Genomic DNA, 24,773 nt, shown 5'->3' with positions numbered 1-24,773 from the left:
ACTCCATAAAAAACTGATGCTTCACAATATGCCCTCCTGAAAAATCATACCACACAACATAAAATTTCTGTGTGCGCATGTACAGAGTGAGTACACGTGTGCATGTGTGCTCATGGGTGTGAGAGCACACGTGGAGGTCCAAAGTTGATATCTGTGTTTTCCTCAATTGCCCTCCACTTATAATTACTGCAGATACTTGTATGGGGGGGTCTCCCAGTTGAACCCAGAGTTCTCTGGTCAACTGCTCTGTCTGTGTAGATTACTCCTGGGAACTCCTGTCTCTGCCTCCCCAGTGATGGGCTTACAAACAGGCGACACGCCTGCCCCTTCCGTGCATTCTAGGCACGTGAACTCTCCAGTCCTCAGCCTTCAAGGCACGTGTTTTACCCATGAAGCTATCTCTCCAGCCTGGGAACGCTGAATTTTAAGAAAAATGAAAATGAAGCAGAACACGAAGTTCTAAGCTGTGTGTAAATGACACGGGACAATAAATAAGTTATGTAGTTAGAGATAATTAACTGTGCACATGACTACAAAACCACTGTTATCAGCACTAGCGATCAGCATGAGTGCAAAATCTGCCTCTGCCATTACCCACACTCTGTCTCAGTGGCTTCAAGTCACCTGACCACCTTTTAAAGAATCAGTGCCCATCCCTGCCTCCCTCCCAGGACAACTAAACCAGAACCTTCCGTTGGCACATATGCAGGTGAAAATCCCACAAGCAGGCATGTAGAAAGTCACGGACACTGCTTTGGACTTTCGCGTTCCCTCCAATTTTTAACACTGGGATCGAAGAAATGGAGAAAGCAGCAGCATGAATTCCAGTCAACCATGCAGCTGCAAGATCTGTCCCTCCCTCGACAGGCTGCTGGGCCTCAGACCCTCCCGGCTTTGCCCCCTCATACACATTTATCATCACACTGCTGGTTTAATGTTAATGGTAATGTATGCTAAACTGATAGCCAATAATTCCTTAATTGTTACAAACAGAACCCGTTTTCCCACGCCTTGACTAATCTGAGTCATTTGTATCCATTTCTCATAAAGTTTTTGCTTCCTTTCCATAAGACAGGGCCAAAAATAAACTGTGACAGCCAAAACTTTCAACTTTTTCCCCCATGAAAATACATTTTTAAGTGACATATCACACAAGGATCAGAACTTGGTTAAATGTGGTAACTATTTATTTTATAGCCATAATCCCTGAACTTGGCGATTTTATGATCCAAAATATAATAAAGGTATCACAATAGCTGAGAACTCACGTTGTAAAAACCTCATTAAAAATGATCTTTGCTGAGACTGCGATGGTTACTCAGGAAAGTCGTAGTATTTACATGTTCCTAACCCCAAGCTAATAAAAGAGTTAGGGCAGAGCATCTTCCCAGCAGGCCTGCATTCCTGGGGCTCAAACTCCAACAACCATCAGCAAAGCAAACTCTATTGCCAAGTACCTGGGCATTTTGAGGATTTTTTTTTATTTGGTTTGTGGTTTTGTCTTTTTTTTTTTTTTTTTTTTTGACAAGTTCTGACAGTGAAGTCAGGTTAGCCTAGTGCTCACTCTATAACCCAGGCTAGCCTGAAATTCACAGCAATCCTCCTGCCTTAGCCAACCAGGTGTGGGGGTAACAGAGATGAGCCACCACAACAGCATTTGTGACTGTTTTCAGTTCTTTATTGTCTCTGAGGAAACAATGTGTGGGTCAGATTGGCTTTTGTGGATTCAAATCCTTGCACTAACCTTTATGACTTTCCAGTGAAGAACTAGAAAACATTATTAGCTCACAAGAAATTAGTTTATAAAGTTTAACCCATTTTCTGAAAGGAAGAAAGGAGGAAGGAAGGAAGGAAGGAAGGAAGGAAGGAAGGAAGGAAGGAAGGAAGGAAGGAAGGAAGGAAGAAGCAAGCAGGAAGGGGCATTTTTGCCCCTTACCCTGCCTTGACAAATGCACCCATTGGTTCTTTTGCCAAAGATGTCTTTCCACAGAGCCCCCTTTAGAGAGTATGGGGCTGTCGGTCTAGAAGATGCCATAACCCTATCTACACCCTCCCCAGAAGTTCATCCACAGGCCTTTCTTCCCCCTCCCCACCCCCCATACACTCAGCATACCAACTACACTTCTAAAGAAGGCACTCTCTGAAAATCAAAATCCTACTCAACACAAGCACCTCAGGGAGAGGCCTTGAAGTCTCAAGAGTAGAAAAAAGATTGCGCCCTTCATTTCCCCAATTTTGCACTCCTACCCTACCCATGACACTTACAAGCCACTTCTCTTGAGTATGCTGCTGGAGGATGGGAGCCATATGGGAACCCCTTTCCCTCCATTGCCAATGCTTCTAAGGAAGGCATAGTGTCTATGAGTGGTATACAGTGTTCTGCTCTGAAGCAGCTCTCTCTTGCTCTCTCTCTCTCTCTCTCCAATGCCTCCTGCTAAGGGCCTCATCCCTCAGACTCAAGCTTTTTGGAAGCCATATTTGCCTCTAGTGTTCTCCAGAGACCCATCAAACAGGAGGGCTTTGAAATTCCCTGCTCACATGGGGACAGGTCTTATCACCAGGAGATGAAAAGGATAACATGGAGAAGAACTCAGACAGGAAGAAACACATATCCATATTCCCATGAAGCCCCAAGAAACATCACTATCTCAAGTTTGCTAATACCGCCCTCTCAAGAGCTGGCTAGAACCAAAGAGAGCTTGTCCTCTCCAGACCTCTAGAGCTGAGTAGCAGGCCACACCACAGCCTCCCCCAACAGCACCCGCCACCACAGAAGATCAACTTACACACAGAAACACCAAGTGCCCAACAGCTTCATGCTCTCTTATTCTTCACGGGAGATTAAGGTTCCCCCAGTGACTCTAACGTAACTAGGCTCATGGGAATACAGTTTTTCATCTTCTTCCAAAACAACAACTAGTGGGAAACTCAAGAAAGCAAGCCAAAAGGAAACACAGGGGCCTCTCCATTGCACCTGTCCACAGCTTCACCTCTTGCTCAATGCCCTCATTCCCTGTCTGTCATCATGGTGACAACAAACAACAGAAACTCTGGGTGACTGGTGGTCACCTAGGATGACAAAAGTCTTCAGTCAATGCAAAGGGAAGGAAGGCACACTCATAAGTTTCTAGACAATTCTCATTTTACCAGTGAGGGGTGGGAAGGGGGAAAGAGGGGTAAAGTTGGGGAAAAAAAAAATTAAAAGGAAACATGGCCAATTCCTTTCTCCACCACTAAAATGCCCAGGACCACTCTTTTTCAGGAAAGCATTTACATCCAAATAAAAATATTTAAACTGTAAAAAGAGCCAGTTTAGGAAAGCCACAACTGCTACATATTTGACATCAGACAAATATGGATACTCAATCATTTAATTCAAGGGTCAAATTACTTAGAGAAGTATAAAGTCATAAAATGCTCCCCTGAACCATTATTAAGGAAAACGGAAGTACATACTGTACTGACTTCTCTGTGTGTTGGAGACACACACACACAGAAAGAGAGAGAGAGAGAGAGAGAGAGAGAGAGAGAGAGAGAGAGAGAGAGAACAGTATTAACAAGAGCTAGAGAGATCGCACAGCAGTTTAGAATACCTGCTGCAGTATTCACCTAGGGAACCCCAGTTCAGTTCCTAGTACCCATGGCTGGCAGCTCACAATCTCCAGCTCCAGGGGATCTGATGCCCTCTTCTGGATTCTACACGGTACTGCACTCAACTATGTGTGCAAACTGCCATACGCAGACACACTCACACACATATTTAAAAATAAAAAAAAAAATCTTAAAAAACCCTACATTTAAGCACAAAGACTCAGCATTTGAAAATGTGCCTCTATAAGCAGCAGCTAACTGAATATACTTTTAATAATGAGACAGAACCAGAGGAATATGAGCCACCATATAGAAGAATGGCCAGTGGAGGACACAGCATGAACTTTCCCACTCTACTACCCTTCCAAACAAAGACTAAGGGTGTCCTGTCTAAAACAACTGACCTATCCATTCTGGGCTATAGGGGACCAGGCTTTCCTTGAAGCAAATTTTCCCTTAGAAGTCTACACTGCCTAACTTTCCAGTTTAAAAAAAAAAAGCCAAGAGCAATCTTTTTGCCTAAAGAGTGAGTTTTGGGGTGATCTATATATATTATTATTAGCCACCAAAGAGTATCTCTTTCAAGTTAGTTATGCCGTTAGCCCTTGTGGCCAGGCACGATTTACTGGTCAACTTCAAAAAGAAACATACAATATGGGATTACAAATATAAAATAATCCTTCATTTAAATAATGTGGTGTATGCTTTGGGGGGATTCTGTGGATAGCCCAGTATAGAGGGAGTCCTGATGCTCCCATCAAAGGCCACGAAGATGGCTAAGTGGACTTCATCTTCATTAGCCATCAGGACACAAATACCTAACAGCCTTTGGCTTTGGTGAGTCCCGCTGGGAATACAGCACTGCACCCTTCCCCACCTTATATATGGTAACAGATTTCCCTGCCAAGAAAGGTCTGATTAGGATCATTTTCACAAGAGCGGGGGAAAGAGATGAAAAGGAAACAGGATAGACAATGAGTAAGCCATGAACAACGGCCCCAGGGGAGAAAAAAAAAACCACAAAGAAAAAAAAAAAAACAACCTGGAAGATCACTTCCATGTGTTGAGATGAAAGTTGCTGTTAGGTGTGGAAAAGGAACTAGAGAGGACACTGATAAACTGGGCCACTCCCTCCTTTGTAAAGAATGGACAGAGCCAAAAAAAATAAAAGATATAACTGCTAAGGAACTTTGTAAAACGAGCCTCTCTTACGTATGTGCAAGTACACACAAGCACACACACATACACACACACACAAGCATCTAATGCAAATAGTTTAATTTATATCCCTGTTACCCAGAAAATACTGAAAATCGCATATGTGTGTAAAAAGATAAAGAGTAAGCACATCTTCAGTTCTCTTCCAACATAACACATGGATGAGATCACCAGTCAATTCTTTCCCCTTTTCACACTGATTATATTTTTATTCTCGACAATTTAGAAACAACTTGCAGTGATGACAATAGAAAAAAAAGAATAAATGACGGGCAATTGAAATAAGTCAGTAATATGACAAAATGAAAATACAAATTTAATAAACATTTACTATTTTGGTCAATTTCTCTGTGATGGTGAAAATTTTCTGCAGAATCATTGCCTCCATTAAAAGTTGAAGAGTTTTTTAACTTTTCCCTCCAGAATGCTACACCCCTGGGATCCTATGCAGAAACAGGGCCACTACAGAAGCAGTAAGTTAAAATGTGACCACAGAAAACAGGGTATGCGGTGGCTAGTTTTATATCAACTTGACACAAGTTTTAGTCATCTGAGTAAAGGAAACCTGAACTGGGAAATTGCCTCCTTAAGATCAGGCTTTAATCAAGGCTATATTCTCTTAGTGACTGATGTGGGAGGCCCAACCCACTGAAGGTGGTGTCTCATCCCCAGGCAGATGGTCCTGGATGCTATAAGAAAGCAGGCTAAACAAACCATGGTGAGCAAGCCAGTAAGCAGCACTCCTCCATGGCCTCTGTATCAGCTCCTGCCTCCAAGTTCCTGCCCTGTCTAAGTTCCTGCCTTGACTGCCATCGGTAATGAACTGGGATATAGAAATGCAAGCAAAATAAATATTTTTCTATTTAGGTTGCCTTTAGCCACGGTGTTTGATCACAGCACCATAGTAACCCTAACCAAAACAGAAACTGGCACCAGGATAACCAGACTTGACCATATTTTGGGGAAGATTGTAGGATGACTTTGGAATCTTGAGTTAGAAAAGTCATCGGGTATTCAATGTTTGGTGGTGAGGTGTTCTATGGGAGCTTAGAAATGTTGAGAGAAAAGCAGACAATGGAGCCCTGGCCTGTGAGGCTTCAGAGGGAAGCAAGGACGATCCAGGATGTTTGACATTTGGAATTAAGAACACATGGTTCTGTTCAGCTGGGGCTGAAGACTCAGCTGTGATTAACAAGAGACCAGCAACACTGGGGTGAAATCTTGTAGGAAGTGTTTCCTCAGGGTCAGCGCACAGAAGCTGTGCTCCAGAGGCAGCCAAGGTGGCAGCTGAACTTTGTCATGTGGAGGAGTCCCCCAGATTGTACTTGTTTTGGAGCATGAGGGCCACATGGAGAGCAGCTAAGGCTTGCCACTGTGAAAGGTCAGGAGAGGACATCCATGAAGGTGCAGCCCCACTTTGCCTATGTGTCAGGGAAATCTATGCAAAAGCCGTATCAACACAATCATACCCACTGAAATATGCTAAATTATTCTCTTTTTACCTTTTTCAAATTAGAAAACAATAGAATATATCATTTGGAATAGGAGCACACATAGGGAGCCCCATCCCCCGTGAAGGGCGTGTTTTCTCTCAGGTCTAGAGTCTAGCTATGCAAGGTTGGGGTGCAGATGGGGTCCATTTGAGGACCATGGGGGAGGATCCAGACCAGTCTCCCATCCACCTTCTTTAGGAAGAGTCATGATGAAGAAGAAAAACCAGACAGATTGAACTTGATTCTCAGAAAGAGGGATTTAAACTTTTCTTTGGCACACACACCCCCAAAAGTGAAAGACATTCCAGCAGTTAGAAGAGAGAAAGCACCCCTTCACAGACACACACTGAACACCAGGTATCCCGACTTGCACCTGTAATCCCAGCAGTGATGCTGAGACAGAAGAACTCTAAGTCCAGCCTGGGCTACACAGCAAGACCCTGAAATCTCAAACAAACAAATGCTAAGAAGCATCCATGTGTCACTGTGGGAAACCAGAGTGTGTGTGGTAAGGTGACAGTTCCTCCTTGCCTCATTTCACGGCAGAAGGACCACAGTTCTGTTTCTGTCTGGTCCAAACACTGACATGTCCTTTCCTGTAACACAGATCTTGGCCACTTATCGAGTTTTCCAGCATGAGCTTTCGAAGGCTTTGGGGATGCTAGTCCCTCCCACTACAAACCTGCAGACCTTTTTCACCAAAAGACAAGCGCAGCCTCTGCACTTCCAAGTCAGAGCCTGGGGAGCACATGTGTTCCTGGATTTAGACATGTGTTTCCATTTACGCTGATGTGATCTATATTTACACACCCACAGAGAGTGATAAATATTAGCAAATCTTCTCAGAATGAAAGTCCTGTAGGACAGTGTGGGCTGTTTTCATTTGGCTTTTAATGTGTCCGAATTGAAGGGGTCTAAAAGCCCTTCCCATCTCTCTGTAAGATGAAGAGTGATAATGTAGAACGCTCACCCTCACCACACTCCCTCTCATCCCCCAAACAGCATCTGTCTAGACTACTGCTGCCAGCTAGAGGCAAATCTGTAACTGTGGCTGGCTAGGAGTCTCTGGCCTCTAGCTTCACTGGTCCCACCCCTCCTAGCCAGCCTGTCCCATCTCACTACTCAGGAGCTGAGTATAATCCGGACATGAACCAGGGTCACTGGAGGCACAAGAGCCTCAACAGTTTTCAGGGCTCTGCTGTGGAAGCTCAAAGCAGGGGTATCAGACCAGTGGCCTATACTGTTTGACAGCACCTCATCCTCAGGTGTTTAGATTTAAACCCCTCTTTCCATGCATTTACGTGTGTTCGTGAAATGGGTATTCTTGTGTGGGGGTGTACATATGCACACATACAGGTGAAAGCCCAAACACAACCTTAGCTTTCATCCTCATCCACCTCCTTGGAGACAGGGTCTCTCACAGGGCTGGTACTCAACAATTAGGTGATTCTGGATTGCCAGTGAGCCCCATGGGTCTGTGTAGCTTTACTTCTCAGGATCTGGCATGAAAAGCACCCACCACCATGGTTGTTTTGTTTGTTTGTTTGTTTGTTTGTTTTCACTTGGGTTCCGGGAATGGGACTCTGTTCCTCATGATCATCTTTGCAAGTGCTTTGCTGATTGAGCCACCTCCTCCCAAACTTGAACACCATTTAGGAAAGATCTCCCTGACCGAGGAATACTCTTTATGATATGGGATCATGCACCTCACCTAACACAAGGAACCCTAAGTGTCTGAGCACAGAGACTGTTCACAGTTCTGGCTCTTTGCCTAGAGTGCTCTTGCATACCCGCTCTTGCTGTGAATTCGTGTGGATATGTCACCAGGTACTATGTAGTCTACCAAGGTAGCACACTTGTCTGGATGATTTTGGTCTCTCTAGCATGCAGCCTATGACACGTAAATAAATACTTTCAAAGTGAAGAAACAATTTGAGCCCTAGGTATAAGGAAGTCTGCTTTTAAAACTCTTAGATGGAAACAGACAAATGATGAATTTGACACCACACACACACACACACACAAACACACACCCATTGCCACCAAAAGTGGACTGCATGGAAGACAAGAGAATGAAGACTCTCCAATTGCCCTCTCCAGTATCACTTAACCTCACCCATAGTCCCAACTTCCTCTGCCATGGCTGCCTGTCTGGACATGCTCTCTGAATCCAAACACAAGGGTATGGGTGCAGTAGGACAAGGAGAAAAAGGAAGAGAACTGTGGACACCAGTCCATCTTCTCAAAAGAAAAGGCCTCCTCCCACATGAAAGACTTCCTGAGAGGGAGAACTCAGATTCATCAGCCAGCATCCCAGTCTCTCATCATCATCCTTTCAACTGGTCCTCACCATGTTTCCCCTTGCTATGTGCATGGTTGGCCCAACTGGCCTCCTGAAAACATTCAGGGGACAGCAGGCACGGGATGGGCACAGTAGCCAATCTTGAGCAAGCAGGTCTCAAGAGCCACCTTGTACTGGTTACAGACCCCAACCCATGTCCCTTTCACCAGAAAGAGGGACAGCCTAAGAAATGCCCATCGACCGACCTCTAAGCCAGTCATGGCTTGGAAGGAAGGACCTGAAGCATGCCAAGAGCAGATGAAAAGGACAGACCTGTGTTGATCTGGGTATGAGAAGTCAGCTTGGAGTCTTTGGTGAAGGCTATTTCCCATCCATGCCCCAAGCCAAGTAAGAGTAAAATGCCACTCACCTTTTGAAAAAAGTCTTCCCCACTTCTGCCTTTTCCTTCGGCTGCAGCTGTAAATAAAAAATGTGTACATTTAAAATACTTTCTTCATTTTAATGTTTATATTCAAAACCCTCAAGTACCAGGGCTGTGAACAAAAAGGTAAAAACAATTGCCAATGGGGATGCCAAATTATTGAAGCCTGAGATACAAAATCCCATCAATTACACGTTTTTGGATTAAGTAGAAGACCCACACAAGTCTGTCTCCACACTGAGATGAAAGCTGCCCTGTCTTTCCACAATAAGAATGCTCCCTGGTCAAAGCCATAGGCTGTGCTCCCCACACTTCCCATCTGTAATGGATCCCAGGCATCTGGGTACATCCAACATAGCCCACTTCTGAGCTGGTTAAGTTTTACACTCGTGCGAACTGAAGTTTCCAAGGAGAGAGAAAATGTTATGCCTCTACTAGATATTTGGCTAGATTCATTAAATGTGGTGACTTGGAAAGTGTGGGTTATCTTTAAGGTCTCTTAACTCACTGCTCATGTCTGAACTACCACCCTCAAGGTGATTCTCAAGGTGATGCCTTTTGTAATTATATTAACTTGGCAGACCACTAGCTTCCACCAACCCCAACCAAAGAACGTCCTCAGATAGCAACTGAGACGCCAGCAGACTCCCCACTCTGATGAAACCCTCCTCCTGCTGGTTCCACCAATGTACCTGAAAAAAGCGCCTTACAAACAGGTGTTCCGTGACTAAACCTCTTTATGAAACCATTTCCTTGTAGGAACATATTCCTTGGGGTTCCCTGAATCCATGTTACTAGACCAAGTCATTCATGTCCGGCTTAAGAATAAACTTACTCTTTGTGAGGCAAGGGATGCACTTTATGTCAATAGTTTAAATGATTAAATGCTGTACTGGGACTTCTGTTGATCCCTCATACTACTTTAATCCTCTCTTCCACTGACTCACACAAGCAGGAAGGCAGCAACATAACAATTAGCAATGAGAGTAAATATGAGTCAAGGTCAGCAACAATCATCATGTGAGATGAAGGGGTTGGCATGGCTAGAGTACGTCTATAAACTTCCTGTAAGATTGGGGGGGGGGGCTAGTTACAGCTAGAGCCCCTTTCTATCTACAGGCAATCAGAAAGCCCAAGTCCCCACCCATGTCCTGAAACATCCTGTGACCTGTGGGCATTTGAATTGGCTGGTGGTGATGGGCGGAGGATTTGAGAAGAGGGAGGAGACTAAGCCAAGAGCAGGTGGTTCTCATGGTTCTCTCAGCCCCAAGCTGAACCTTCCCAGTGGAGATGCAAGGATGGATAGTAGCAGACTGGGCAAAGACTCAGAAGCACGAGCACCAGCTTCTGGACATGAAAGTCCAGAAAGTATGGCTGCCCAAACACACACTCTGGAGCGTGTTTGTATGTGTTTGGGTACATAAATGTGGGGATGTGTATATGTGCATACATATGTATATATATATATATGTGTGTGTGTGTGTGTGTCCACATGATCATATGTATACATGTATAATGTGCACATGAGTATGTGTATATGTGTGCACATATTAGTATCTGTGTGTGTGTGTCTGTATGTGTGTATACATACTTTATGCACGTGTTTCTGTGCCTGTGGACAGACATGTTTGTTCACACGCACATATCCCTGGCACTTGTTAAAATGACTAACGATGCAACAAGTGGGATGGAACTCACCGTTAAGAGTGGCACTTGTCATTGAGTTGTGACAAGCACAGTCTGACAGGCAGAGGTGACAACTGATAAGATTTAAACTCCTCTTCCATCAGCTAAAATTTCACAACTTCATGTGTTCAAGTGCCTAATGTTTATCAACACATTTTTATCAAAACAGCAGAACAGAAAGCATGTTTCTGGGATATCCAAAGATAATTAAATGAAATAAACTAAAAAAAAAAAAAAAAAAGACCCCCAAAAGAAATAAAATTATTCTACTTAATGTGTGGTGGGGTTGAAATGAAAGAATAAAGATGCCCATGTCCTAACCTCTGGGACCTGGGACTACAGGACAGAGGGAGCTATTGCAATAAGCAAACTGGGGGAGGAAGAATGCTCTGGGTTATCCAAATGAGTCATTGTCACCATGTCCTTATAATGATGAAGCACGGGGGTCAGAACACAACATGACAGCAGGACAGTAAAGGAGATGGGGAGAAACAAATACAGAGATCCAGAAGGAGAAAGATTTGAAAGATGGGATGCGGGCCACCAGAGAAAGAATACATGTGGCTTCCTGAACAAGAAGGCAAAGAAAAGCAGGATTTCTACAACCCCTGCTAAGACCTTGACTTCAGCCCAGAGAGATCCACTGCAGACCTCTAACCTCAGAACTGTAAGAGGATGACTGTCCACTGTGCTGGGCCACCAAAATGGTGGCAGCTTGTCACATCAGCAACAGACACCAATCCTTGAAGCCAATTTCTTTATACGCTCTTCCTGTACCAATCCCATAACAGTCAACGCACGCTCAGCAGACACTGCACAGAGAAAGCCTTTGTGGTTTACTCTGTGGAGTCAACTGTCTAACTTGGAGACATGTCAATACTAAATCACTAAAAAAAAAGTAAAACTGAATTTGAAACAACTGGTCAACCCCCTAGAGGGTCTGAAGGGTTTCCTCTACCAGGTTGTCCTAACTGACATCTAAACCTAACAACATAAACCAAACACCAAATGTCTTGGAGACATTTCAGGCCACCCAACTCTTGAACAGAGTCCTTAATTGAGGTTAAAACTAGTTGAAAAGGGAGGTGCTCACTCACTGACACCTTCACAGAAATGAAGTAGCAAGTACAACAATATTTGAAAGAAATCTAGTGACATCAAGGGTTCCCTCAGAGAGAAAATATTCAACATCTCAGCTATTTTCCAAAGTTCATACTGGAAAAAAAAAGAAATATCTGATGGGATTCATTTCTTCAGAGCAAGAATCCACAAGCGTCAACCCCCTTGATGCAAAGACCTTCTGCTACAGATGTTACCCTCAGGATGCTGCTCTACTCAGGACCAGCTCGCCATGTCAGAACCTCAAAACACCTTCAAAGAACAACAACAAGGTCCTTTCTGTAATTACAACCAAAATACAGTGACCTATGTTCTGGAACTAGGGAGGACATTAAAGTTTAACCAGAAAGACATATTTTTAGCAAGCTGGGGGTTTGCAATGAAACAGCAGACCAGGCAGCCATGAGTGAATGTTCACTGGTATCAGAGATCACTACCATCTTTGACTCTAAACGTTTCTAGAACACGCTCACCCCAGTCAATCTAAGGCCATAGACAGATGAGTAAACTGCAGGTAACAAACCCGAGCTAACCCAACTTTTCCCTTCATATAGATACCTAGCATAAAGTTTACTTTGTAAGTTAAGCTCAGAGTGGGATTAACAATTAATCCGTAAGTACAAAATGAACAACTAAAAATTATACTCTAATTAAATTTATTGCAGCAAATATGATCCAGTAACACCTTATGATGGTACTCAAGCCTCTTGTGGTGACGTGAACTGACACGATGCCTGTGTGAGGTGATAAGGCCAGGTGAATGTTGTGGGCTTGGTCAAGTGCTTTAAGCTACTGCTTAAGGGTCCTTGAATATAAGCTCGGTTGAACCATGAGCCCACCTGATAACTGAAATGCCAGTCACAGCCAGGTGGGTAACATATACAAGCAGGGTACACCAGACAAAGGGATTGTTCGTTTCCCAAAAGGATTCATGCCACATAGACTGACTTGCCATTTTTAAAAAGTTATCTATTTCTGAAATAGTCCATGTAGTGTTTTCCGATCATAATAATCAGCAGTAACTGAAACAATAGTAAGAGAAGCCAACTGCACAAGAAACTGCAGGGGAGCCTGACTTTTCCTTAAATCTGGATGTGTTTCCTAAACTCCTGCAGTCAAGCTCCTTGGAAACACCCTGATTGGATTCTTGGCTATATCACTGTCTCAAATGCAACCTTGGGCTCATCTATGACTGATACTTTTTAAGAAGTATCTGTACCTTTTGTCCTGAGGTTGCTGAGTCTCCTTGGGACTTTTACTGACTCTCAGAAACAAAGCTGTCAAGGTTGTAGCAGTCAGGAGAGAACAACGTGCCCTCCTGCCTTCTCTTCCTTCAAACAAGGATCCTTCAGAGTTCTAACTGCAGAGCCCTCCTCTCAAATGCACCCTACATCCTCATTACAAAAACCCCTAATTCCTCCCAAGAAGTTACAGTTTGAAGGGAGAGAGCAACATGGAATGTTTCTCGATGTAAACTCAGACATTTGACATGCTGAGTCCATAGACCTGGGAAAGAAACAGAGATGGTTACTTTCAGTCCACAAATATCTGGGTCCTATGCCAAGGAAAAGAAACAGCCAAATCCTGATCCTTATTCAGCTTACACCCTAACCATGTACAAGCCAAAGCCACCCAACCAGTGAGGCAAAACCAAAATCAAAATTCAGTTCTACTAACAACCTTCCCAACGACCTTTGCGTACCCCCAGCGCTGTCCAGATTAAACTTTACATGTGTTTGATTATTTCTCTTCTTGTAATAGAAGCTAAGCCCTTCTGCTCTTTCCCCCACAGGGGAGAAGGGCAGCTACTGCTAGCCCTGACAAGTAAAGAGGACTTTGGGGGGAGGTGGGTGACCACTGGAGAGCTGATTCCAAGGGGAAAAAAAAATAAGACAAACAATACTGTCTTGACCCAAAGCATTTCATTGTGTTTGGACAGGAAGATGCTGCCTATGAAATAAGCCAACCTATGGTGCTATGCTGTGGGGTCGCTTGACTACTGAAGTCTTGTTATATTCTGTGGGGAAACCATTCTCCCTTGGGTCTGCAACCTTACACGCTAAGACTTCTCTGTCCCCCTCTCCCTCAACAACATGGAAAGTGCATCATAATTTAATGATATTTTTTTAACCAATCTTTACAATATGATTCTGGCATGATGTTCCAAGGCTTGCTGTCTTGGATTTTTAAAACCTTGACTTCTTCCTGCCAAAGAAAGCAGTTGTCTCTCTCTTCCTGACATACAACTCCAGGATTAAATTCTTTCGATACTACTGAAATATGGCTGGCTAAATGTGCAGGCAAGGACTTTCGCATTTTCAGCTGAACAATTCGTTTTTATGTTTATTATAACTTCTCCAAGGCTCTGCCATGTTTTATTTCATATTTTTGCCTCACAAGAAATATGGTATGGCAAAGTCCCTGCCAATAAAAACAGGAGAAGTTGAAACAGGTGTAAACTATTACCAGCACTGGCCCCCAACTCCTGGATAATTACTGAATTAAAGAAGGTGGGGTTCTTTTTTAGAGCCTTCCTTGGGCCTTGAGAAAACTTCTGTTTAAATATCCTTTTCCTTTCCAACTGCTTTTCTTTTGTAGCATTTGATGCTTCATGGACCTAAGTCTAAAAGTTCAGGGATGAGGAATTTTAAATTTAAAACATAACTTGAAGTATCTTTCAACATTACCTAGACAAACAATGAGATTTCCCTCTTCTGGAATATGAGGCACCAAAAAAAGCTTAAATTAAAAACAATAACTGTGGTCCAGGAAGATGGCTCAGTGAGTAAAAGCACTTGTCACCAAGCTTGATGACCTGAACTTGATCCCTGGGACCCAGAAGGCTGAAGGAGAAAAAGGACACACATAAGTTGTTCTTTGACTTCTACAGACATTCTGTGGCATGCAACACACATACACACATACACACACACACACACACACACACACACATAAATGTAATGAGTTTTTTTTACTAGCTGTAAAATGTTTTTTTTTCCAAATACATACATTCCTCATTTTTCCTTTTCACGTGTGCATGTTATGTGACAGAGAGCGAGCTATGTGAAAGTGTGTGTTGGACTATGAGTGAATGTATACCACATCATACTTATGGAGGTCATGGACAACCTCTGGTGTCTGTCACCATGCTTGAGACAGGATCTTGGTGATTTTTGCCAGTGTGTCCACCACACTAACTAGTCTGAGAGATTCTAAGGAGCCTCTAACTCCTGCATAGGAGCACTGAGGTGCAGGTTACCGTGCCCTGGAGTACACAGGTACTGGAAATAGGAATTCTGGTCCACACGCTGCAGACCAAGAGCCAACTCCAGCCCTGTCTTTAAACCCATCTCATTAGTTTTTGTTTTGTTGCTTTTTTACTTTGCATACAAGCTACTATAGCATACTTCCAACAAAATTGCTTTCTGGTTGCCAGGTAGACAAACTGTTGCTGTTCGAGAAGGCCCATTCTTGCCTAAGGTGTTTATAAAACATTCAACTACAACCACTTCAACTTAGCTATGAAAAAAGTAGCGCCATAGGTTGTACTTTGTATAGTAACCATTTCCAGTAAACTTCCCTGGGAGCCGGCCAGTTCTACTCAAAGGGAAATAAGTCAGATTTGAGGCTTCCATGTCTGCCTGCATCCAGAGAAACATGCCGTCTTGGTAAATCACATCTAACACTGTGGACCAGAGGCAAAGCTTGAAAAGAGTAGACAAGAAGCCCATGTTTAAAGTGTTTTCCAATTCTTAATTCTGTTTGTTTGTTTCTTTGTTTTTTCTCAAATCTTAGTGATAGAGAGTACTATCTGAACACTGTGTAACTCACTCCAGAGCACGGAGTCTCATAGACACCTACCTGGTTCTCAGAACTCACTGCAAAGCGCTCAACCCCACCAACACCGAAGGAAACATTATCTAAGTTTACTGAAGCAACATAAATGGACACCCCCCCCCCAAAAAAAAGGAGCCCAACATTTTTCTATTAATGCTGGCTAGACAAAGAGTAGTTCTTTGTCTTTCTCTGAAACACTGGTTATTTTTACAGCTAAGTTTCTTCGGTCCTGGGGCCGGAAAGATGGGAGATAAGTGTGAGTGATACTCTTGCAGAAGACCCTAGTTCAGTTCACAGCCTCCCCGTTGGATGGCTCACACCCACCTGTGACTCTTAACTCGGAGGTACTTCTTCTGGATTCTTCTGGACTCACCTGTAGCCACACACACACACACACACACACAAAGACACACATACACATAATTTAAAATAACAAAAGTAAATATTTTAAAGTTTTTCTGGAGTTCCAAATGCTATAATGAGTTGGGCTGCCTTAATAAACAAAAGAGAAGGAACGGGGAGATAGAGCTTGCATCCATCCTGCAGACTCCCTCAGCCTTCCCTTCTAGCCTACCCCCTGTTCCCTTGAGTCAGCCACCAATCCCCAGAAACAGGGACCTCCAGTGGCCACAACTAGCTGGGACTCAGGTTCAAGATTTCACCCTCCTCCCTGTCCTCCGTTATGAACTCTCCAGACTTAATCTTACTCTGCAGCAGCTTGCCTGCAGGAGACTCTCCTCCAACCCCAACTCCATTCTCTGGGGACTCCACCTCTCGGTGCACACCACAGTCCCCTAGCTCTTTCCCACTGGCCATCTCAACCTTTCCCTCTTACCTTATCACCATTCCCTGCTGAACCAAGGAACACATTCTATCAGGGACCTCCCACTTGGAAGCTGTCACACTTACCTAGGATGGGGTAACTGCAAGCAAAGAACAGATAAGCCCAGATATCCACACCAAGGAACACCTCCCACATCATTACTCCAGATGCAGAGATTTCAGAGCAAAGCCACAGAAAAACAAGAAACACTGCTACAGCTTCAATCACCTATCGGCCCCGCACACAGTGATACTGGAGGGCTTCAGTATCCCACTCTGTCCAGTAGACAGGTCAAGACAAAAACTAAACAGAAAGGTTACTGAAGTTATAGGTCATCAATCAAGTGAACCTAGGAGACATCTACAGAACACTCCACCCAAACCAAAAGAATATCCCTTCTTTGGAGCAGTTTTCATAAAGCTTTCTGCAAAATTATCCATATACCAGAACTCAAAGTAAATCTCAACATATATAAGAAAATTGAAATATCATCCCGCTTCCTATCCTATACCACCATGGGTTAAAACTAGTTATCAAATGCAGCCAAAAAGCAGAAACTATACAAACTCATGGAAGCTGAACAGTTTACTACCAAATAAAAATGAGTCAAGACAGAAATCAAGAAAGAAACTGAAAACTTTTAGAATTAAAAGAAAATGAAAATACAACATAGCCATACCTGCAGGATACAATGAAGGTAGTTCTAAGAGGCAACTTCATAGCACTTAATGGAAACCTACCATAGATGCTTCCTAAAATGCATACCAACATGAAAGGACTCTAAATGGAGCCACCGAATTACAGGAAAGGCAATGCCCCAACCAGACATCTTATGCCGCCAAGTAAAACTTCAGTGCCAGGACTGGGTTATATTTTGTTGAGTCATTGGCCAAAGGGACCTCATGGAAACCTCCCAATATGGCACGCTATTGCCAAGGCCATTGGCTATGCTCCACAAGCTAATGGTAAGGCCATGTTGCAGGGGAGAACACCATACTTAAGTCATCAAACAGGGAGCTGGTGTCTAACTGTAAGCTTCACCTCTACTGACTAATATTCATGGTACTGAAAGTACTCTGCTCACTAGCAGAGGAAAAAGGTAAATGCCCACCCAGCTACAAAGCCTGAAACCTCTAACAGTAAGATATGCAGGATACGCTGGCTCAGCTGTGACACAAATGTTATAGGAGTAACCAACCAGTAACTGATGAAACTTAAGGCCCATTCCATGAGATGGAACCCATAGCTAACACTGCTAAAATAGCCAGGAATGTTAGACTAAATAGGTCATTGACCTAGAGCAAACCCTACTACCATTCTGCTGAAGAAACAGCAATGAAATGACTCTAGATGTCATATTGCTATACCCCTGGATCAGAGCCTTGTTCAGCCCATATCAGAAAAGTGTCTAACAGTGGATGGAAATTAACACAGACCCACAACTAGACAACGTACAGGGAGTAAGAGACATAGAAGCACTCAGCCAGCCTTAAATGGGATGTCTTCACCAAATTCGTCCTTCGAGGCTCAGGGAGCTATGCAGAAGAGGGGGTGGAAAAATTGTAAGACTGAGAGGTAATGGGTGACTTCAAGAAACAGTGTCTTCCAGATGCAACAGAAATGACATATGTATTAATTTACACATGCTGCAGCAGCATGTATGAGGTCTGCACAGAAAGACTGGGCTTCCACCCCTAACCAAGAAGCTATTTCCAACTGACACCCACTTGCAATGGGAAAATCAGTTTCCTCCAATGGAGTCTCAATGGGTATAACAAAACACATTTCAGGGCAGGCCCCATGCCCAGGAATAATTGGCCAAGACACAATGAACTCAATGGTATTTTTGTGGCCTTTTTTTTTTCTTTTTTTAAACTATTTTTTTTTTATTGGTCTTTTGCTTACTTTGATTTTTGTTTTCATGTTTTTGTGGGGTTTGTGTCTGTGTTTCTTTTTTGAGAAGAGAAGAGAGAGACAGAGAGTGGGTGGTTAGGGGTGTATGGAGAATCTGAGAGGAATGGGAATCTGAAAAGGGAAAAATATGATCAAAATATACTGTATAATTTTTTAAATAAAAAAGGGAAGTCACAAGATGGTGGCCATCTTGTATAAAAATGTGCATGCATACATGAGCACACATACAAACACACGTGTGTATTTCTGTGTGTATTAATGTTAGGAAGCACTGCAAATGTGCACAAAAACACTCACAGTTGTTATCTGAGTGACAGAGACAGTGTTAGTTTTTGAATCTCTTAGAAAACCATTTAAATAACTTGCATTATGTTTTTGTTTTAGCTGGGAATAAAATAATTGTCAAAGCTGCCTTCCTACTGAAGAGGGAAACATTTCTGGTTTCTGCTTTCATTTCAGCATAGAAAGCAGCCTGGAAAAAAACCTACAAAACGGAGACTAGCTGAGGAGGCAGTATAGACAAGACTGTGGCAGAGGGTACAGTGGGCACACAGAGCATCATGCCAGACCTGGGTCCCAGGCCTGCTGGGGTTTCAAGACTGAAGCATTGACAGTTACCTAGATCTCAGACGACAATAGTTTTATGCAGCCCTGATGAAAAGCATGCATACCCTCCTCAGGCCCCAGTTTTGTGGGAAAGATAGTACAGCAGACAGCCCTTCTGCATAGAACTTCAGATACGCCTGGAACACATTTGTTTCTGATTTGAAGCAAGTTGACTTGCCCTATTGTCATGTTATTGCAAACCAGAAGAAATATAAACTTCAGCCCATTAAACAGCCATCCACATAAAACTCTTAAACGGTTTCATGGCTGTAGGTTGGGCCAGACATTAAGGAAATGATCATCAAGGCTATATTTTTTCTTTTATTCCAACTACTCTGATTCTTCCTGCCATCCCAACAATCCCAGCAAACCCTTTTCTTCCCTCTTCAAAATGTCCCCAGGATTTTGAGACAGCTACAGTCTGGGTTTCATGCTGCTGAAACATTGGGAAATGTTTCTTGCTTTAGCTCTGTCAAGCCTGGGGCTGTGCTTGCCACTTGAATCTTTCCAGTCCTTGTTGTTTAACAGAAAAGTGAGTCATTATTCCCTAGAGCACGGTTGTACAGTGGAAAGACAATGTTCACCTCCAATGCAATTCCAAGTTTTATAACTACGTTAAGAAGGGCGGACATCAAACAGGTGAATTTTACTAATATGTCTGTTTAATCCAATACATAACGGTCTCAATCATTCCAACACATAACCAAACATTGAGACTTTGGGGTTTTGCTCTGCACTAACTTTAATGTCCTCGTTTGCTTTTTTTATACCATGCTTCTGAACTGTCACACTGCGTCTCAAGCGTCCATAGCCACACGTAGCTAGTGACTGCTGTGTTGGATGCTGTAGCTCTATTGGAAAGTTGTGTAAGTTCACTGTGGGATGTTAGATGTTTGGAATTTTGTGAAATTATACCAAGACTTTGAATATCCTTTGAGTATTAATGAAAGATTGTTTAAACTAGATTGATGCAAGAATCACAAGCACCCACAGTTGTAAAGCAGTGTTAGCCCGGCTCAATGATGCTTTAGGGATGACTGAGGTAAAAAGAAGAGAGCCTTAACAGAAGACTTTTCCATGACCCAAGCGGTGGTTGACCAGTTGGACTGAGATCCCATCAGTGCGTATTAACATCGTTAGTTCACAAGGAAGTCATCATCATCAAACCAGTATGTGACAGATGTGAATAGACTCTCTCCCAGCTACTAGAAAAGTTCATGTTAATCGGTTAACATATGTGTATTTACTATGTGCTCAGATTTCTTTTTTAATATCTGTTAACTTACGCTTAAAACAATAGATGTTTTCTAGTACCAAAATAGAGAACTTTGGATTCTGAGTGTGGTAGGGCAATCACTGAGACTGTCCCTGGAATTAAGAGATCAGCAGGGCTTTGTCACCCGCAAGAAATTTGATGTGTTATCCATGTGTTGAGCAGTATAGTCATCCCCCTTACAAAAGCCACAGTGGTTCTCAGTGGCTCAAGTGGATGGGGACTCCTCCAATCCTTCCATGGTCTTTGTCACTGCTCTTAGTTTTGTTAAAATATATGGTTGGTAATGCAAACCACATATATACAAGTTAAAATTTTATACAATATATTCTGATCATAGTTTACCATCCCACAAGTCCTCCAGATCCTCCCACCCACCACCCACCCAACTCCACACCCTTTATCTCTCTCTCTCCCTCTTCAGAAAAAAAAACAAAAACAAAAACAAGACAACCAAAAGAAGCAGGATAAAACTTCTTAAAAATAAGAATAAAACAAATAAAAGGCTCAAGAAACACAGCATGAAAACAAAATTAGAAAATTAGAAAGCAATAGGCCAGTTAAGGCAGAAATTGCCCAAACAAAGCCATATGAGACAAAAAGTCTACAAAAATACCATTGAGTTCATTTTGTGTTGGCGTTGGCCATCTACTGCTGGGCGCAGGGCCTTCCCTTAAGTGTGGTTTATGTGCCCAGTAAGACTCCATTTGAAAAAAAATTAACTTTTCCTTTGTAAGCAGATATCAACTGGAGATAGCTTCTAGGTTAGGGCTTGGAGAGCTTGTACCCACCCTCAACCCCTTCCCAGCACTGGGACCCTATCTGGCTTGTCTTTAACTTGTGTAGTCTCTGTTTGTGGCTGCTAGTCTCTGTGAGTTCATACATGTGTTTGATCCCGCTGTGTGCACAAAACACTTCCAGGGAAAAGCAATGTTAAAAATAGCTTCTGTGGCAATCTGAAGTTACTGTAGCCAAGCCTTTGCTTACCTATGGCCCTTTGCTCAAATTCCTATGGATTAACAATTGATCTCCTTCTTTTCATGCCCTTAGCCAGGAGGCAGACGGAGAGAGAGAGAGGGAGAGGGAGAGGGGAGGCAGAGAGGGAGAGAGAGAGAGAAAGAAGGGGTGAGGTAGGAAAGAAAAGGGGGTAAAGGAGAAGAAATAAGACCAGGGAGAAAGAGGAGAAAAGAAAAGAAAAAGAAGGGGCAAGGGTTAAGAGGGAGAGGGGAGCATTTCTTTTTTGTTTATAATTCGTATTGTCAGAAAGGAGAAAACCATGATCACCTGAAAAAGAAAAATTTAGAAAGAGAGGTGCTTTTAGATGAGAACATCTAAAGACCAAGAAAAAAAAATCTTGACGTTAGAATGTGGAAACGATGCAGTTCTACTGGGTTGGATATATCTACTTTTTAATTTCCCAAAAAGAAAAGAGGACAAACAATAAGCAAAGAGACAAAATAGTTTTAAATGACAGTCCAAGAGACGACAATCAACTGTATGTCTCTATGAAAATACATGAACTATTAACTGTTTTTAAAATCAGAGAGGTATACTAGAAATCTAGAGTTAAGGGGTACCCCCCAATTTGTAGGGCTGATTATGTTTAAAACTGAATAAAAAACACTCAAATAAAGGCATATGCTTCTGAGATTTCACAATATCTAAAAGAGAGAGTGCCTTAAAACCATCTAGGAAGAGGGGGTCGGAGGGAGAGAGAATCAGAATGGAATCAGAACTCTTATTCAAGGCCTGGAGAGCTTCATGACAATGGAGAAAAAAGCCCTAAGTGATAAGACAAAATAATGTTCAACCCAAAATTCTTTACTTGGCTGAAGCCTCAGCTGAGTAGAAAGATACATGTCTTTGGGTTTGCAAAGTTGACAAAGAATAAAACAAAACAAATTATCTTCTTGAAACTCTCATTGGTAGAGTTTGTATGCTCCAAAGTAAAGGAACAAACTGAGAAAGTAAGGGACTTTCCTTGATACAGGAAACTTGGAAACAAAGGGTCATGGGGGAGGTTTCAAAGACAAAATCTCCAAGTCTCAAAGGTGCTGCTATGAAGTCAGCCAGAAAGAAAGAGTAAGAAAGGGCAATTGGGATTTAGCTAAGTGGTAGAGTTCTTGCCCAGCAAATAAAAGTCCCTGGGCTCAGTCCCCAGCATGGGAAGAAAATAAGATCACAGACTTTTTAAAAGTAAAAGATGAAAAGGAACAACAGACTTCAAGAGGGTAAGTGTCAGTGTCACAGAAAGATTTTTCTTTTAAGTATCTAAAATAATTAGTTACCTGAAATACTATATAGAAATCTTACTAAGAGCAGTTAGGGAGTGTGGGAAGAATTTGGAGTAGGTAAAAAAAAAAAAAAAAAAAAAAAAACAACTTCTGACAAAAATATGGTGCTTGTACATGCTCTGACATTTCAGGGAACGTTAACATTAGAGAGTGTAAACACTGAATGCAGATTTAACTAAACTTGATATTCAACTATATTGAGAACAAAAAGGAAGAAGTAGTGGGAAATAGATCTTTTCTTCTACACAAGAATATAATAGAAGACATCTAACATAATGGGGGAAAGCAATAAATATAAGCGATGCAGAAAGTGGAAAAAAAATATAAGGCCAAAACAACACAAATAAAACATGGCTAGAAATAAGAAACAAGATATTGCAGAGAAAGACATTACTGTCCTATAGACCACTTTAAACCATCTCACTTTCAAATCATTTATGTATTGCTTGATGATAATTCTACTATACCAGCCTGTGTTGGCTTAAAATTCATAACAAGGAAACTGAAAAGAAAAAAGTATATTATCTGTCCTAACCATATTTAGGCTCAAATGTTCCCTTCCAAAAATTTGTCTGCGAAATCTTCTCCCTAAAATGTAGGATTAGAGTTTAGCACCTTTGGGGCACGGTTAGGTCAGTTAATGTGAAATCCTCATCAACAAGATTACTGCCCTTATATAATAAAGGAAACTTGGACATTCTCTCGGCTCTTCTAATACATGAAAGCCCTGTTCAAAGGTATCGCCTATGAGCCAAAGAGTAGGACCTCCCCAGAAATCAAATCTGAAGACATTGTGAATTTGGGACTTCGTCAGAAGTCCCTGAATACATTTCTCATGTCTACAAGCTATGTAATTTATAATATTCTGTTCTGCCTACTCAAACTAGCCACAACAGCGTCACAACTACATGTTCTAAGTATAAGGCAGAATGTTCAAGTAGTCATAGACTATAAAAATTAAAATTTCACTTCCACTTAAATTTCTTTGTTCCTGATGTAATATTATTTGTATTGATGCATTTTTGAAGAATATGAAGTTGAATGGTTTAAATATCACACCAAGAATAGCTACCACTCAGGTCAGCTTCCTGTTACCTCAGCCAACTGTCCCTATCCTTTAATCTACATTGTGTCTTCACCTCAGGACATAAAGAAGCATGGCTGCTGTGATGCAGAGAACGAGTTAGCCTGAAAACATCAATCACTCTACACAGGAAGGTCTTGAGGGCTCCAGGTTGCTCAGTGTAACATATTGTAACATAAAGAAGCTGCCATTGGAGACCAAGGGGGTGGTGGAAAAAGGATTTTGCTTTAACACAACACTGTGTCCACCTCTTTCTAAATTTGCTCTCCAAGACTGCCCATGCTCTGTCTCATTAGAAGGGGCCAGTTCTGAGAGGACCAGGCAGATGAGCAGCAGAAGTTGGGGGACATCCTCCATTCAAGAGATCAAGTCTATGACCCTCCGTCACATACAATAAATGAAATCAAAGGCAAGGATGCTAGTAACTCCACATAGCTACATGGCTACTTTCCCAACAGGCTCTGCCTCAACCTTCTAACTGTGGCTCTGCATAATCACGTTACTATATATCAAGACAACCCCACTCCGAAGGCCTAGAAAAACATTCAAGGGATCTCATTTCCTAGCTTAAGCATTTTGTGGCTGATAAATCACGAGCCTATTTATATAAATTATACAAGCCCCCTCCACTTGAGATGTTCAGGTTAAAAAAAAAAAAGATGAAGGTATGAAGGGGTAAGCCATCAACTTATATCTCTAAAAGAATCATTTGCTTTGGTTCAACCAGCTCTAAAGCTCACATCTGATTATAATTTAGTCCATTTAAAGTCCCTGCTGTGTTAACATAAATTCGTTTTTCATCAGTAGGTAGAGAAATCACCTTTAAATGTGGTTTCCATCTCAAATAAAGCCTGGAGAGTAATTTTAGGGTAATAGTCTTTGGCCTCTGATAAAAGTTGTAACAAGACACTGTTACCTCCATTTCCTGTCAAGAATGTATACATCCATCTACGGTGCAAACCTGGTGGTCATATGCTAAGCCTTGGGTGCATTCTTATTCCCAGAATTGTTACAGAGTCAGATTCTATCTGGATTAAAATGTATCCACTGAAGGTTCTGTGGGCCGCTGCTTGCACTGTTGACTCTGAAAAGTTGACACTTGTTTTTCTTAA

The 24,773-nt window shown here is 42.3% G+C and overlaps 1 protein-coding gene across 5 annotated transcripts in view; it reads right to left on the bottom strand.

Annotated features, from left to right (window-relative positions):
- Positions 1 to 24,773, bottom strand: part of Bicc1 (BicC family RNA binding protein 1) — a 224,220-nt gene that overhangs the window by 135,776 nt on the left and 63,671 nt on the right. For all 5 annotated transcript variants that reach the window (XM_021649788.2, XM_021649790.2, XM_021649792.2 and 2 more), the window contains exon 2: positions 9,014 to 9,060. In XM_021649788.2, coding sequence (XP_021505463.1) covers positions 9,014 to 9,060 — 47 coding nt within the window. The remainder of the gene's footprint in view (positions 1 to 9,013; positions 9,061 to 24,773) is intronic.

Source organism: Meriones unguiculatus, chromosome 16 (genome assembly GCF_030254825.1).
Source record: "Meriones unguiculatus strain TT.TT164.6M chromosome 16, Bangor_MerUng_6.1, whole genome shotgun sequence".
Taxonomy (NCBI): Eukaryota; Metazoa; Chordata; class Mammalia; order Rodentia; family Muridae; genus Meriones; species Meriones unguiculatus.
The sequence above is the reverse complement of the archived record's forward strand: the minus strand, read 5'-3'. Positions and strand labels throughout refer to the sequence as shown.